Source organism: Lampetra planeri, chromosome 41 (genome assembly GCF_965212315.1).
Source record: "Lampetra planeri chromosome 41, kcLamPlan1.2.h2, whole genome shotgun sequence".
In the NCBI taxonomy this organism is placed as follows: Eukaryota; Metazoa; Chordata; class Hyperoartia; order Petromyzontiformes; family Petromyzontidae; genus Lampetra; species Lampetra planeri.
In genome coordinates, this window is record NC_136147.1 from 10,324,559 (window position 1) to 10,340,737 (window position 16,179).

Sequence of the window (16,179 nt, forward strand, 5' to 3'; positions counted from 1 at the left end):
TGTGGGTTTTCCCTCTGTGTCTCTCTCTGTCTCTGTGTGTCTCTGTCTCTCTCCATGTGTATCTCTCTTGTTGACATGCTGGTCTCCCCTCGTAGTTGCTCTTGCGGGTTTTTTGTTCTTGTTGCCCGGCTCTCTGACATTGACATGTTAATCTTCTCATTGGCACAGCCCCTGGTTGCTGGAGCCGTCTCACATTGACATGCTAATCTCTTACATTTACGTACAAATTCCATCTCTAGCTCCGCCCACTTACCCTTGGGTTGAGCCCACCTAAAGCCTATATAACCTCGTGTTGCAGCAGCTTTCTCCTGCATCAGCAGTTCTCCTGCTGTGTTTGTCTCACCTGATGACGGTTGATTTTATTGCAATCGAAAGAACCAAAGAACATAGAGAAAATAAGGCAAGATGGACGTGTCGTGACCAGAATAATTCCTGGAACAGCATTCTAAACTATATTTTACCAGGTAAGGCCCACTACGCTATATAGCTCTTTGTCAGAAGCAACCTGGCCACAGATGAGAGTTCAATGAAGTGGCTTATCACGTGAAAATGTATTGGAGCCAAATACTTGAAACATGTTTCTAAATGTGGAAAGGAAAAACTGAAGGACCTGGAGAAAAAAACACGCGACTGCGGGGAAAACATGCAAACTCCAAGTATACAGGTGTCAGGGTCGGAATCGAACCCACAACCTCCTGCATACCAGGCGAAGTATTTAAAATCTCGCCACCGTTCCAGTGTGCTCCGGCTGAATGAAGTACCTCCTGGGGGTATACGCAAGAGTAAGAGCTGTGGACCAGCACTGTCGAAAACACCGTTGACGACGCGACGCCGTGCAGGTGACTCGGCCACGAGGATGGTCTCGCAACCAGCGCAAAGGCCCCAGGAGCACCGAGCCAGCCGGCAGGCACAGCCTTGATGTAGGTTCATCAACGTGCAAGCTGCCGTATCAAAGCAAATTACTTGCTGGACCTGTAAAGCAGTGGCCCGGAGGCTCCGCTTAGTAGGAGTCAGAACACGGAGCCAAAACTCCTGAGACCCGAGTTCGAACCCAGGCAACCAACCGTGATTACACGAAGCTCTCCAGCGTTGTGAGTTTTTGAGTTCAGTCTGGGTCACTAAATGGCTGCACAATAAAACTCTGACCACGTTACATTTGATTATGCGTGCTTAGTTTTTCACCTACATTTTAAAATATCAGTTTGACCATCGTGTGACTAAAGATTGAGTCTCTGTAGAACAGCGCGAAGTGTAACCATAGCATAAAAAACAGCAACATGAATTAAATGTGGGTTTTTGTTTAATTTTGCAAGGGTGACATGGTAATTCTTCAACAAACAATAGATATTCCATTGGAAATTCACACTTCGTTACACCTCCCAATATATACCAGGTCACAGACTTTGGCATGTACATTACTGCCAGTGAATGGATCGACAGTGCCTTATTTAAACTGCGTTGGTCAGATTCCCTATTTTGGAAGAGACGCCGACCGTGCGTAAAGCGCTGCCATTAGTTTTCCCAGAAACAACGGCCCGGAGGAGTGAAGGGCAATTCCACATTCTCCCGCATTCTTCACCGTCACGCGCTTACGTTCATGCAAATTACTAATCACATGGAACGTCGCGATGCGGTTCCGTTGCAGAGTGACTCGGGACGTCTAGCCATCACGCTACACTCTCGAGCGTCTCTGCTGAGGGACATGACGAGCGCGTGATAGGCTCTCAAAGGTGGGCCCAAAAGCTTTTTGCTTTTAACACTGGCCACGAGCAAATTCAATCCGGACGCGTCTCCTGCTTCAAAAAGGCAGCCCAGAGCCGGTTTGTAAACATAACGACCACCTCCAGCTGCCACTGGATCTTGGTTTTGACCTTTATTTAAAACTGTGACCCCACGCCCCTGGGGTTCATTTCTCAATAACAAACATAAATCTGTGATTTAATCCACTTCACATTCCTGTGGATCACAAATTATGCAAAACGTCAATGTAGAGAACAGAATATATGTTTATATCAATGTAGTGCAATGTACGTGTGCATCTCTCAAAACCAACGTAATTTTTTACTCAAAAGAGCACCGGGTCGCTGCTCAATGCCTGTTCACAGCCCTGAGCGAGTGGTGGAAGTTCCACATTCCTCACGGCAAGGGGCGGGTCTACCCATTGGACAATGACCGTTGACTTCCCAACAAATTGGATACTCGTTTTACAGACCCCCACAAAGGTTGATGGGCTGAGTGAACCCCCAACCAGGATTTGAACTCGCAACCTCCTGATTGCGAGCCACTGGCTTTCAACCGCTGAGCCACCTGGCTGGCTGTTTATTATTTAGAACCTCCTTGCAAAACAATACGTTTATTGTTCAAAACGTTAGTTGCGCCTATCACTCTCCAAGTGCCAAAGAACGCGTTCTTCATTATCTTGATCTGGTTTCACCCAAACAGGTATTAACGCCATGTATAGGACCTCCTCACCAAGATAAAGCTTTACGCTACATATTCTTTTTGCATAAAAACACAGATTTGGCCACCTGTGAACGACTCAACACTGCCTTCTTGCCTATCATGGAGATTTGAATACTAGCCATTAAAATTAGCCCTGCGCACTTTCAATAATGTAACACGAGGCATTATGCTCCGTTAAAGATGGAAATCACCCTGTCCACCTTTGCCGTTTTAATTACCGGACCTCACAATCAAGACAAAATTACACATAAGGCACCAAATAAAGTCAGAACACTTCAACAAAGTAGCGCTGTCCACAAATGCAACCTCCACCCATGTGCTAAACACAAACACTTCACTTCCACGTAGCCAAATACGCGTCGTCTTGAATCGTTTAAGGGCAACGCCTTTGTCTCGCTATTTAGATACCATTTCCGCGTTCTTGCTTCCCTTTTCATGTAAAACCATCGATTCACAACCACCAATAATTTGAAAATAAAATCCGCTGGGGCAAACACAAGAATGTTATCGACCATCCACATCGTCAGCCATCATTAATCCACTGCTGACAATATCAGTTAACCTGCATTCCTGCAGGTTAACTGATATTGTCAGTACATCGCCATTGCCCCATGTCAATCTACCAATGGGGTGTTGTTTTTACCATACTTCACCATGTTGGCCAGTAGAGGGTCAGCACAGGATCACGGAAGGACCACTTATGTTAGCCGTGGTTGGGCATCAAACTCACGAATTGCGATACACCTTCTGCTCCCCTGTTCACTCCAGGACTTGCCGTGCATGCGAGATTGAGGGTTCTGGGAGAGGCGGTGGAATACTTCCAACGGTTGTGTTTCTCTGCACAGCCCCTCGAACATGTGGCCACAACGTGGCAACAAAGGAAATAGCACGGAGCGTCTGTAGAAAAACCACGTCGCGCCATCTCAGCTGCCACCCCTGGCTCCGTGGTTGCTGCTCTCTGAGCAACAAAGACAGAAAGAAGATCCTTTCCACAGCCTGGCCGGAGTGTAGCTCGTCTTCTCTCGCATGGTGGTGGGAGTGGATCAGCAGGATTTCTATGCTCATATCACGGTTGGCAGTGAGCCGTGCGACGTGATCCATGAGCCGAGGGTGGCTTCAAGAGCAGCATTGGGGGACATCCGAAATGCTGTCGTTGGCGAATAATCACAACGGGCAGTGGCATTACTGTGAAGTCCATCGCTTCAGAATGGAAACCGCAGTCGCATTTCGGGCTACTCTTAATCCTTATTCAGAATAGCCTGCAAGGTGGTCAGTGAAGGCCGATTGGCTCGCAATCCCAAAGAATACTCTACACATTTACAACTCGTTCTGCATATCAGTGTGTCCGTCCTTTTTTTGAGGTCATTGTTTTGTGAGGCCTGCCACAAAAGCCTCATACATGTGCAGCTGCTGGATAGGATGAGGGCCTGCATAGCGCCTGCATAGCATGCTTCAGTCTTTGACCTCTGAGCCACCGAGTATCCTCATTTTGGTGACCCAGGTCAAAATTGCAAACGAGACTATCTTGTCTCTTGAGATTTTACCCGGTTAAACAACCTACATTTAAAAACCTTCACACGCTTCACAGTGCGTTAAGTGTCGCTCACGCCATCCGAAGTGAAATGCGTGAGGACGGAGATTGGGGAAAAGTTTCCAGTTCCAAATAGGGCTAGCTTGGGCGGCCATCTCCATTGTGAAACCCGTGTCTCTAATAAACATTGTTGCATCTGTACGGGATTTAGATATTTATCGCAGTTTCCACCAATTGCTTTGGTCGATTTTTACCAACACCAGCATGACACCACCAGCTTCACTGTAATATTTTAGTCTGGCCTTAAAAGGAATCCTAAATTATAAACAACGTTTGAGGTAATGGACCTTCTTCACAGAACATGAATGCATCATTCACGTTCTATGAAGAAGGGCCATTGCTCGAACGTTTCCCATTACACATTTTTCTGGTAAATGCCACAGTGCTATTGCCACACGTTCGAGTTATTTATTTATTTTCCTTGTGCACCACTGCCAAGCCCAGTATAAAAAGTGTATTATTTTAGGCTCAATTGGAATATACAGGGCAATCATTGCCACCCCCTACTGTGAAAATAAATTAGGACCCTCCTGAAATAGAGTCGCGAGACTTTCCCGGGTAAACAAACGGAATAATAAACAACAGGCATTCATCATCAGCTCTGAAATCACCGTAGCCGGCCTTCACACGATGCCTGTCGTCCTTGTACCAATTCAGGGGAGGGCTGCTGGGATCTACCAGCCACGCAGCGCTGGGATTGCACACTGCCAGGGACTACTGTCCACTGGACTGTCACTCTCAAGAAGCCACTAAGGGCTGAGATACTTTTAGAATAAAATATGTAATTTAAGACGCGGAAGGAAATACATTCAAAACGTGCCAGCTGCGTTAGTGTGGAGCTTTCTCAATGGAAACTAAACGTTCCCTGCGGAAGACTAATACAATTAGGCAAGAAAAATAATCACCACGCTGTCTGCGACACACAAAGCAAACCTGGCGACCGGCCCAAGCCAGGGTAGCAAATCACCCACTCAGAAGTTCTCCAGAATTCGGAAGTGGTTCTCCAAAGAGGAGGCCTCCTTCTCAAAGTGCACCTGCTCGGTGACCGTCGCCCCAAACTCCCGCAGGACGCTGATGAACTTGCGCTGCTCCTTGCCGATCCAGGCGCGCATGGGGTCGCACACCTGATAAGGCGTCACATGGACCCGCACGTCGACGCCGGCGGTGTGAAGCTGCCGCAGCGCGTCGGAACACGTCACCCACGTGTCGCGACCCCCAGAGTGGCCCCCGTCCAGCCAGTACATGTCCCGCACGGCGCCGACGACGGGCGCCAGCGTTGTGTCTCTCTGCGCGGCAGCCAGCTCGTACAGCAGCTGGTTGAGGACCACGCAGCCCTTGCTGAAGCCCACCAGGGTCATGGTGCGCGGCCTCGAGAAGAACTCCTCGCTCCGGAGGAGGGCCACCGAATCTACGCTACTGAGTTTCGGCGCGCTCCGTGCATCTTCGCCGGCCACGGGGCCGCTCATTTCATCGCGGCTCCCATCGGTCGTCGGCGGCGCGCCCGGTGGACCGGACGCCGGGTTGTGCCAGTCACCGGCTTCGCTCCCATTGCGTGTGGCACCGAGCAGCTCTGCCCTAGCATTGGAAAGCAGCCGGTGGAGGTGGGAGAACGCCGCGCGGCCACTTGCATGCTCGGGCGCACCGAACATGTTGCTCGGTACGAAGTTGTCATAGCAGCTGAACTTGTGCAGGTGCATGCGCGAGGCGCGCACCAGCCACACGCAACGGCCCGGGAAGCGGCGTGCTAACAGGCACGCAGTCTCCTCCAGGCTCCAGCGCTGCCAGCGTGCGCTGTCCGGGCTTGCCGCCATCTCGTCCCGGTAGCCCTGTGGCGGCACGGCACAGAGCGTTGAGTGCTGGCACCTCTCCCAGCGCCCTCGTCCTCTCATGCACAACAACAACGATGCCCGTAATAGGTACCGCGTCACACAATGTCAGTGTTGTACAGCGCCTCATGCGTCACGCCGGTACCTGTATGTCCCCGGGGAAGTAGACGACGTGGCGCAGAGGAGACTCGGCGGTGATGGGACAAGCCACTAGGACGTCATTGGTGCAGGCGCCCACACCCGCCACTCCGACCAGCCGCAGCAGTGCCACGCGCGCCTCTCCACTGCCACACCACATGGTCTGCCGGCAGCACCAGTGAGATGTTAGCCAGCCCTGCAGACAGGATGTAATATTTTGCAGAATGCTAGGCTGGCTTGGAGTAGGGATTATCGTAGTAAGGCACTCCCGCAAGGTACCCCTATCCATAATACTGTATGTCCTGTTGCCAACACGTCATCTCTGCTGGCAACACGTCATCCTTGCTGGCAACATGTCAGGATGCAGGGAACACATTAGCCCTGCATGCAACACGTTAGCCTTGCAGGCAACACATCAGCACTGCAGGCAACACGTTAGCTCTGCAGGTGTAGTGGGTCCAATTGAGTCGAAGACGTTATTCCTTATAGAGGCAACACATTTATTTGTAACACCGAAACATAAAGGGGTAACTGCCCCTTTACCAGATACAACCGAGGGTGCTGACCACCCAGCTAACTACACTATATAGAGGAGTTACTGCCACGAAGGGTCAGGCCCTCGCTCGGGTCTCTGACCACGGGGTTCCTCGTAGGACGAAGAGATTCCAGCTTGTAGAACGAAGAGACCCCGGTCCCTCTCAGGGACCCGCCTTATATCCTCCTACGGACGGGGCCGCTCCGCCCCCGCCCGCCTTCTCGAGCATTCTCGTTCCCTCTCGATCCCTCTCAAGAGCTCTCCCCAGACACATGATCACCCCCTAGCCCCCCCCCCCCCCCACCTGGGGCCCCCTGTGTGGACACTCCAGATCACGTGTCTACGGGGTCAACCAGAGTGCCATGGCCCGGGGCAACCCTGCCCTTGGGCCGACACTCACCCACTCCCCCTCGTGGGAGCCCTCACCACACGCTGTGCGTGGTGTCCGCACGATTCCAGTGCTCACCGAGCCCCGCTAGGGCTGGTGCTACACACAGCCACCCACACGGTGCTGTCCACAATGTAGGAACATCGAACGGCACGGCCCTTCTGGGCCGGCACCATACAGTGACATCCCCGCTGTCACTACACAGGCAACACCTCAGCCCTGCTGGGTACACGTTAGCCATGTTGGCAACACGTCAGTCCTGTAGGCAACACGTGACTTCTGCAGGAAACACATCGGTCCTGCAGGGAACACGTTAGCCCTGCTGCAGAGAGGTACAGCAACGTAGCACAACAATCTCACTGCTCCCTCTCCACGCACTCTCTCCGCTCCGGTAACACTTCCCATCGAAGCGCTTCATCAACCTGGCCGAGAAGTCGCTCATTCTCATCTACTGCACCCACGTCTGGCACTAACTTCCCACAACCATCCGTGCACTTCCCAGTTCAAGGCATTCTAATGATTGGCTGCATATCTCTCCAAAATTAATACGCCCAGTTTCTGTACAACGGTCTGACAATGCAATCACATTCAGGCGGCATATAAATCCACACTCTATTGTCGTCAAATACTCACACAGATACACCGACTCAAAGCGAGGCCCACACAGACTCGCACAAAGATCCCCCGTATAGTCTGACTGAACTGTTGGGACACATGCTGTTGGCGAGCACCTGTGAAGGCTACCACGGCGCAAGAGGGGGTGGGTGGTCAGCACCACGCCCAAGCGCCTTTGTCTCCCCAGTGCTGATGTTTACATATCCCACCAGGTAGTCATTTGAGGCTGAGTGGACCTATGGAAGGCAGAATACCGCTGCAGATAATCGTCACTGGTGTTGGCCGCTAGAGATAAAAAAAAAACTCGCATCAAGACCCATATATCCACATACTGTAGTCCCATACACTCACACACGGACCCATAGACCCACACAGAAACCCATAGACCCACATAGAAACCCATAGACCCACATAGAAACCCATAGACCCACGTAGCCATATAACACGCACACACGCAGACTTAAGGCCTTGTGAGTGATCTCACGGCTGCTGGACCGTGCTCTTCTTTCACAATTGATTACCACAGTGTGGCTATTTAAGCGTGGAGTGTGGATTACTGCTCACCTCCTCCTCACTCACCCCCTGCCTCGTCCTCAGCTCCCCCTTGCCCTGGCTGGTTCTTCCGCGCCAATTGTCGGGGTGTCGGAGAAAATGGCACAGATTTCATAAGAAAGTTGGATCAGAATTAAAAAGCCAGGATCTGGATTGTTGGTTAGCAGGTAGCGCGGATGAAATCCATTCCGTAGTTTAATTCTCACCCCGAGGGTCGGGCCAAACGCGGAAATTGGAGAATCGCTACACGGGACAATTAATGCATGGGAATCGATACAGCGGGAATCGATACAGCGGGAAACGATACAGCGGGAATCGCCACTCGTGTAGTCAATACCCTGCATTGGAATCGCTCCGCGATAATCGACTACGCGACAAACATTGCACCGGAATCGCGACGATTCAATCGCGATTCGACGTGAATCGCGAAGACGTCGAGGGAGCCATGGCGGGCCGTGTACCGTGTCGTTTCCCCGTGTCCCTTAGGCTCCGCGTCTCCCTGTGCCTCTTCCTCTGCCTGAGCGCCGCGGCGGACAAGTGTGAGCGCCTCCTCATGGGACAATATCCTCAAGGGGCACGCGCTGCTTACGCACTCTGAAAATACTGCGTGGTGGAAATTCCACGTTCCCGCAGCCGTAAGGAGCCGCCTCTTATTACGCGATAAAGGGTCGACGATGAGCGAGGCTGGCAGCGATTGTGTGCAGGGCTGATGGGGGGTCCTCTCTTCTCCGTGGTCGCTTGTAGACGGGAGTCGACAACCTGGCCAGCAGCTGCAGACGCGTACGGGACTCGAATGTTTGTAGTGTATGTTGAACTTCTTTCGTACCGCACGTAGCCAACCGTGCTCATCGGATGTGCGGGTGAACGACATCAAACTCCGCACAAAAAGCCGTTCTAAAGAAATTCGTTTTCTTAATAGATTTGTTTTCAATCGTGGAAGGACCCCCCCCCCCCTCAATATCCCCACCGCCCGTCGCATCCTGCAACCCCCAGCACCCCCTCCCCCCGCGTGACAACCCCCCGGTCGCCCCCACCCGCAGCCCCTTCCTAGACGCCCCCCTCACGCGCCCCCTTCTCGAACACCCCCCCCCCCCGTCCACCCTGCGCCCCCCTCTCGCCAGACGCCCCCCTCACGCGCCCCCTTCCCGAGCACCCTGCGCCCCCCTTCGCCCCCCCCCCCACCAAGTCAGCCCCCCACCAGCCACGCTCTTCCCCCACCCGCGGGTCGGGCTCCTCTGGATTCGAGTGCCCGCTGGTGATGGGGGATGTTCTGATCTGCGAGCTCACAACATTGGTCCATGCCTCTATAGGCAGTAGATGCGGTAGCCCAGTAGAGTTGGTACGTGAATAGTAAGCCACTGCCGTAGCGAGAGCTACAGTGGATGCTGTGTGCCGGGTGAGGACCGATTTTCTGGGGGTGACTTCATTGGAATCGATTGCAACAGCGGCGTTGTGAGTTAAAGCTACAGTGAGCAGTAACATCGCAGTTGCATCATTCGAAACATCAATTCCGGTTGAAGGGCGGGAACATAGTGCAGTACAATTGATGTTGCTGCACTTTCGTATGGCTGATGTAGATACAGAGAAACAACTACAATTTCACATTCAGGTGGTCAAGCTAGACAGATAATCGCGCAAGGAGTAGCGGAGTGCATCACTTTGATGTCTCCTTCGTATTTGTGGATCGGGCATTGTGTCATACGCTATACAATCAGTTCTGTATTACCACAATCAAAAACTGGAGAGTTTTTAATTTACCATTTGTGCATCAGGTTGTATCGATAAGCATGGTCGCCCATCCAAGCGTCATTAGTCCTACCCCATTATAGAGGTGTAAAGGAGAGCCGACACAAGGTTCCAGGGGGTTCGTCTTTTATTCCTTCCTTCAGTCCACACTGGTCCCCAGCCTTCTCAATCTCGTTCCTGCCAAGATATTCCTGCCCGTTCTCTCTCTTATATCTCCTCGCTTGCTCCCCTTTCCCCTGTCACCGTCCCACTCGCCCTCCTTTTGGTGGGAATCCTTCCCCTGATATCCCCTTACAGTGGTAACAGGATTATTGATATACTCTAATAGAAACGCCAGCACTGTGTCGATGGGAAACTGCGTATTATTAATGACCACTGATGCGTTCACTATTGTAGCTGTTGTGTATTTACGGAGTTGAGGTGTTGCTCCTTGACGGTGTTGCCACATACATCTGCTCAAGCCCCATCATTAACGACACCACCCAGGAGCCGGTCGGGTGCAACAACGGAACGGCGCCAGGTAAGCAGCCCGTGGGGGTCTTTGAACATTTAGTAATAATAAAACTGTAATTTACTTCATTGGAATCTCATTTGCCAGTAAAAAATATGATAATTGGTTTTTTACCCTTCTATCTGGTAACAAAACTGACACCTTTTTTATAAGGAGTCATGTTTGCATAGACCACAATACCTGTAGCCATGATGCAAACAAAAAACATCACTGATAATATATGCACTGTCCTTGAAGTTGATTGGTCCACACCCGAGACAGCTTTCCTTAGAGCCTAGTCTCACATGGGTTGGACCAGATGACGCCAAAAGGCGCACAACTCAAAGACAATACACCATCAGAGTATGAGAGCTCGGGGTAAGTATTTACACCATTGGAATCTCATTTGCCAGTAAAAAATATGATAATTGTTTTTACCCTTCTATATGTTGCCAGGTAGAAGGGTAAAAAAACAATTATATGTAATTTACTTATTTATCCAGGAGAGCCACACCGAGTTGCAGGACTTGTTTCCAGGAGAGTCCTGGTACATTGAGGTTTAATTTTAAAAGTATTAGCCAATGAGTGTTTTTACAAGTGGGAGGAAGACCGGATCACCCCGATAACACCCATGCAAGCGAGGGTGTAACACTATTCCAAATGGAAACAGATGACGATCAGAGTGTGCATGTTTACATATATTATACATGTGTGCCTGTTAATGTGTGTGTGCGTGTATGGTATACGCGTGTGCATCGACCCACAGTGCCGTGCTACCCAGCGCCGAACGTGACGTGCGTGGACGCACAGGGTAGGGAGATGACCTTCGATGGAGAGCGAGTCGGTTTCACGCAGCTCGTGCCCTGCCGTGACACGTGAGAGTCCCCATCTCGACGGCTCGTCGGTGATCGCGAGCCGCATTTTATGACGAAACGATTGCCATGTAGTTTCACCTCGTTGACAGCAGTCACTCGAATCTCAGACTTCCGAGTGATTTCCTGCTCAAATAAGCATTGAGGTGCTGCTCACTTCCTGTTTTTAGCTCTGAGCCAATGATCTATTCATACGACTACCACTGTTGACTTTTCCACGAAATGGTGCCTATTTTATGGACCCGCAGAGAGATGATGGGCTGAATCAACCCTTAGCCAACAATGAACTCTCAAACCTTCCGATTGCGAGCCGCTCACTCGACCGCTGAGTCACCTGGCCGGAGTTACTTGCGTCTCACTACAATCATTCTGGCACAGCTCTCTGTGTATTTGCATACTTATATATTAAACTTGAAGTTGATTATCAAGATCATTGCCGTGGTCTATAAAAATGTGTAACTTCAAGCAGTTGGAAGATTAATTTTACATATTTATATTGAAAATTGATCCCAAATACCACAGGAATAATCAGGGGTGGTGATCTTAATGTGAAAAACAATGTACATACGGTGCACAAATGATGTTTTAAATACATTAACCGCACGCATCAATGTGCTTAGTCGATGAGATGAAAAGTGTCTCAAGGCAGGCAGTGTAAGTTTACTGTGCAGATGGTGCCACTTAATTCCCGTCTTTTTTAGTTGTCCCGACAGCTCTCTTCATAAAATATTGTCACATATATGTGTAATGCGAGCAAGGAAAGAGGGGGTGGAGTCTGGGTCACGTGAGGAGAAGGAGGAGTCAGGGTCACGTGGGGGGAGAGGATTTAGGGGGAGAACCGGAAGCGATCTGGGAGTTGAGAAGAAAAACAGGGGGAGGCCACGCTGGGCAGTGGCGAGAGGGTGGCGCCATTTGCCACATGGTGGAAGGCCACGGCACCGTCGGCCAGCGGTGTACGTGGGGCACAGCAGAACTAGTGGGATAGAGTTAGTGGAGTCGAGCTAGTGGAGGAGAGCTAGTGGAGTGTGGGAAGCTAGCCGGGTGTGAAGGGCTAGCAGAGTGTGCGGGGCACACGGAGCAGCGGTGTGGCTGCAGAACGGAGCAGCGGTGTGGCTGCGGAGCGGAGCAGCGGTGTGGCTGCAGAGTGCATGGTGGAGGAGGTGCGGGTCTGAGCGAGGACGCCGCAGGGGAGAGAGAGACAAGAACCCGAATAAAGGACAACGGAGACCTACACCGTCTGAAGAGTCCTTTATTACATTTGCACTGATTTTGACTTTGAAAAGTTTCTGTAAAGCAGTGTTTTTCACTCATTTTCAGAGGGCGGCCACTTTCGCCAATAAGACATAAGTGTAAGGGCCGCCACACATTTGAAACCACTGGCATGGACAGCACGCTGGGGTATTTTAACATTTGTGTATTGTCATAGGCCTCAAATCAGGGACTGCACTAAAGGCCACCAGGGGCCGCCAATGGCCCGCAGGCCTTGGTATGAAGAACACTGCTGTAAAGCATAAAGTGTGACTTGAAACGGTGCAGGAGTGCTTTAGATAACACCGGCGATTGTCGTCGCAGGAACGGGTACCACTACACAGTCGCAGTGGCGTTCTCCCTCTTCCTGGGCTGGCTCGGAGCTGACCGCTTCTACCTGGGCTACCCTGCTCTGGGTAGGAGCTCCTTCACAGGCCAAGTTACAACACTACCTAGTAACACCGCTGCCTAGTCACACCACTATCTAGTCACACCACTACTAGCCACACCACCACGTAGTCACACCACTACCTAGTCACACCGCTGCCTAGTCATTCCACCAACTAGCTACACCACCACATTGTCACACCACCAACTAGTCACTCCACCAACAAGTCACTCCACCAACTAGTCACTCCACCGACTAGTCACTCCACCAACAAGTCACTCCACTGACTAACAACATCACTGCCTAGTCACACCACTGACTAGCCAAACCACCACCTAGTAACTCCACCAACTAACCACACCACCACCTAGATATGCCACCGCCGAGTCACATCATTAATTAGTCATTGCATCAAGTCCTCCCAATGACATTCGCTTAATGCATTTTGCTGTGCTGTGTTCACATCTCTCAGGTCTGCTCAAGTTTTGCACGGTCGGCTTCTGTGGAATCGGCAGCCTCATAGACTTTGTCCTCATTGCCATGCAGGTGAGAGTTCAATTTCCTTAGCTTAATCTGCTTCTGCATTTAGGAGTGAGCAGTGTGGCTCAAAGGCGTCATGGTGCTGCCCTGGCCCCTCCCGAGATTCTGGGTTTCAATGCAAGCAGCTAAACAGGGTCCCCAAGTGGAGTGAGCTGATGATATTTGCCCAGTCATCAATGACTGCACACAAAAAAGAGACCCAAAACGTTCAATTTGGTCCTGCTATTAACTTGGCTTCAGATGCAAGTATGAAAAAGTCGGTTTGTCCACCATGTGACGAACATTCCTTTTGAGAAGTGCGTGTGGGAAAGTGATGCCTCCTACTGTGCACCAGAGGTCACCAGCGATCTCTGAGGTGGCTCTATGATATCCAGCACTGCAGACCATTCTGTAATGCAAAGGGTTGCACTGCCCTGCGAGAGACCCAGTGGATATTTTGTGTCGTGAACGCCTACAGCACGATCGGCATGAAAGCCCCAGTACTGTGTTTACCATACAAACATATATATCCACGATACCACTTCGTTCAAGCACAACTCAATCAACAACTTCCTCTCAAATTGATTCTCCGTGGCCACGTCTCACCTCTCCCCCCTGCCCCCCGCCGCAGATTGTTGGACCCTCGGACGGTTCGAGTTACATCATCGATTACTACGGGGCACGCCTGGCTCGGCTGCCGGTCACCAACCAGACTTATCGAAGCCCTCACACAGAGTTGTGAACGGGTGCCCTCACTGCGGAGGTGGAACAGTGGCAGCAAGTGTCGCCCCCCAGCGTGTCCAGGACTACAGTGCATGTAATTTGGGGATCATGTCTGTTGTAAAACCCAGTACAACTGACACCTCTCAACAGTTCACAACGAGGTCGTGATACCCTTTGCAATGGCAAGGATCCCGGAAGCCTGCTCCCACGGCATTATGGTGGCACGTCAAAAACAAGTCGCCGAGTGGCGTCGCTAACCATTGTATTGATTTCGTCTGCAAGATGAGCATAAAACTTCTAATTCTGGACCTAGATTCCAAAACATCCTCGTGTTTGGGGTGGTGTGGAAGTTACATATACAGTTTATTGCCGGTTAGCGAGTTGTGCATTGTGGAGCTGATAGTTCATTAACTTCGTTTAAGTTCATTTGCTCAGAAAGCAACTGAAGTAATTTAAGGAGCAGAGGTAATGGAGTTGGCCGGGTGGCAATGGGCTCACAGCACGGAGCGGCAGACACCCAAGGTCCTGGGTTCGCGTCCAGGCAGCCGCAGCCCACGATGAAACCGGGGGGTTTGAGCAGAGTGAGTCGATGGTCTCAGCCCGGACACCATAATTAAATTCGATTTCTCATTTAATTTAACAAATTTATAGTAGGGGTATTAATTTAAATTAAATAGGTTTCCATACAATTAGAGCTTATCTGGCAGGTTTTGTGGAAAACTCGAACATTCCCTAGTTTGAATAGTTCACTTGGAAGGGATCTCCAGATATATCTTGAATTAACATTCTATGGGTCTTTCGGTAGTCACGTACATAGGTTAAAAGAAAATAACAAAAAACTACAACGTTTCGATCACAACACAAGCGGCAACACAAGCGACTGCTTGTGCTGCGATCGAAACGTCATAGTTTTGTGTTATCTTCTTTTAACCTATCTACGTGACTTTACTGAAAGACCCAAAGAATATCTCCAGATTTAGTTCTGTAATACTGCCTTCTGCAGGCCGCTCTCCAGTAGGGTGATGCAATGCTCAGCGAGTTCTAAGTGGATTCTTTATCTTGTGATACAATGCAGATCGCACATTGGGACAAACGCTTTTAAGAGCCTGTGGTGAATGAAATGTTACGTCGGTTTTGTCGCTTTGCTGATTTGTTGTCTACACCTGCTTATAGTCCTTGTGGCGGAGGGACTTGTTTACTATGTAAACAGAAACATGCTTGTATCATCCAGTTGCATTTCAAATTTGCACTGGTTAAAATACCTGCTGGATAATGGACAACAATGCAAGGAGGCTGAGAAAAATGCATGTGAATTCTGTTTGCCTGTTTTTCATTGCTTTGAAACGTATGATGTGTAATATTTTAATTTAAAGTACTTTCCTTCCTAAGTGAAATTAAACTCGAATATTTCTATATTTTTTATATTAAGGACTGTGTTTGTGATCGCTTGGATGACTGCATCAGTTTTAGCTGAATCAGATGTCTTTCATCTTACCTATAAAAGTCACTTTTTGTCTGTCTGTATGTCCGTCTGTCTGTGTACGCTCGCTTGCGAGGGATTTGGCGCTCGGACCGTGGGGTTTAGGACGAAAAAAATTTGCCGGGAGGCACGTCCCGTGCCCCGCGGTGGGAGTAGGCATTTCCGTTTTTTCGTCCGTCGCCTTTAAAGTGGTCCGATTATCGATTTAGTGCGATTTCTCTTTATTTATTTATTATTGCCGGCCGCCACGTGACAAAGCACGCCGTTGTGCATGCGCGAGACGCCGACCAGGGCGGTTGCCCCTGGCAATGGGCAGCAACGCCGTCGTTGCGGGGTGGACGCCATTTTTAAATCCCGTTAAAAATATGCACACGCGTTAACACGCGACGCTGAGGTAAATTCATCAAAGTTTCACGTCCTCTTCACTCCCCCCCACCCCAATGTGTGTAATTACTATTATAGGCTCGGTAGATAATAAAATTATAGCGATTAGACAGTATTATTCTAGCGCGGGGGGGGGGGTAGCGGCCCCAGCACTCAGCCTCGGCCGGGTGGGCAATCTAGGCGAGGCCGGAGGCTCTGCATGGTACTAGGCCTCGACACCC

General features: G+C 50.4%; 2 protein-coding genes across 7 annotated transcripts; one reads left to right on the forward strand and one right to left on the reverse strand.

Moving 5' to 3' along the window:
* Window positions 1-1,282: 1,282 nt before the first annotated feature.
* Window positions 1,283-8,353, reverse strand: C41H2orf69 (chromosome 41 C2orf69 homolog). Of its 6 annotated transcripts, none has more exons than XM_078613585.1 (3): window positions 8,136-8,353; window positions 6,026-6,181; window positions 1,283-5,880 (listed from the first exon to the last, which is right to left on the reverse strand). In XM_078613585.1, exons 2-3 carry the CDS (start codon window positions 6,176-6,178, stop codon window positions 5,026-5,028), a joined length of 1,008 nt encoding a protein of 335 aa, XP_078469711.1. In that variant the 5' UTR covers window positions 6,179-6,181; window positions 8,136-8,353; the 3' UTR covers window positions 1,283-5,025. The 6 variants fall into 6 exon arrangements, with proteins under 6 accessions (XP_078469711.1, XP_078469710.1, XP_078469708.1 ...); XM_078613584.1 differs by having other exon boundaries at window positions 6,026-6,214; XM_078613582.1 differs by having other exon boundaries at window positions 8,121-8,353.
* Window positions 8,354-8,492: 139 nt separating this feature from the next.
* Window positions 8,493-15,509, forward strand: TM2D1 (TM2 domain containing 1). The gene is made up of 6 exons (XM_078613587.1): window positions 8,493-8,669; window positions 10,301-10,374; window positions 11,111-11,219; window positions 12,789-12,880; window positions 13,325-13,398; window positions 14,003-15,509. Exons 1-6 carry the CDS (start codon window positions 8,554-8,556, stop codon window positions 14,111-14,113), a joined length of 576 nt encoding a protein of 191 aa, XP_078469713.1. The 5' UTR covers window positions 8,493-8,553; the 3' UTR covers window positions 14,114-15,509.
* Window positions 15,510-16,179: the final 670 nt, after the last annotated feature.

Bases quoted from the DNA above. Each gene is read 5' to 3' on its own strand.
- TM2D1 (XM_078613587.1), top strand. From the start codon at position 8,554: ATGGCGGGCCGTGTACCGTGTCGTTTCCCCGTGTCCCTTAGGCTCCGC. The intron at 11,220-12,788 runs GTGAGAGTCCCC...TTGTCGTCGCAG, and splicing joins CTCGTGCCCTGCCGTGACAC to GAACGGGTACCACTACACAG. The intron at 13,399-14,002 runs GTGAGAGTTCAA...CCCCCGCCGCAG, and splicing joins TTGTCCTCATTGCCATGCAG to ATTGTTGGACCCTCGGACGG.
- C41H2orf69 (XM_078613581.1), bottom strand. From the start codon at position 6,307: ATGGATAGGGGTACCTTGCGGGAGTGCCTTACTACGATAATCCCTACT. The intron at 5,881-6,025 runs GTACCGGCGTGA...GTGCCGCCACAG, and splicing joins ACTTCCCCGGGGACATACAG to GGCTACCGGGACGAGATGGC.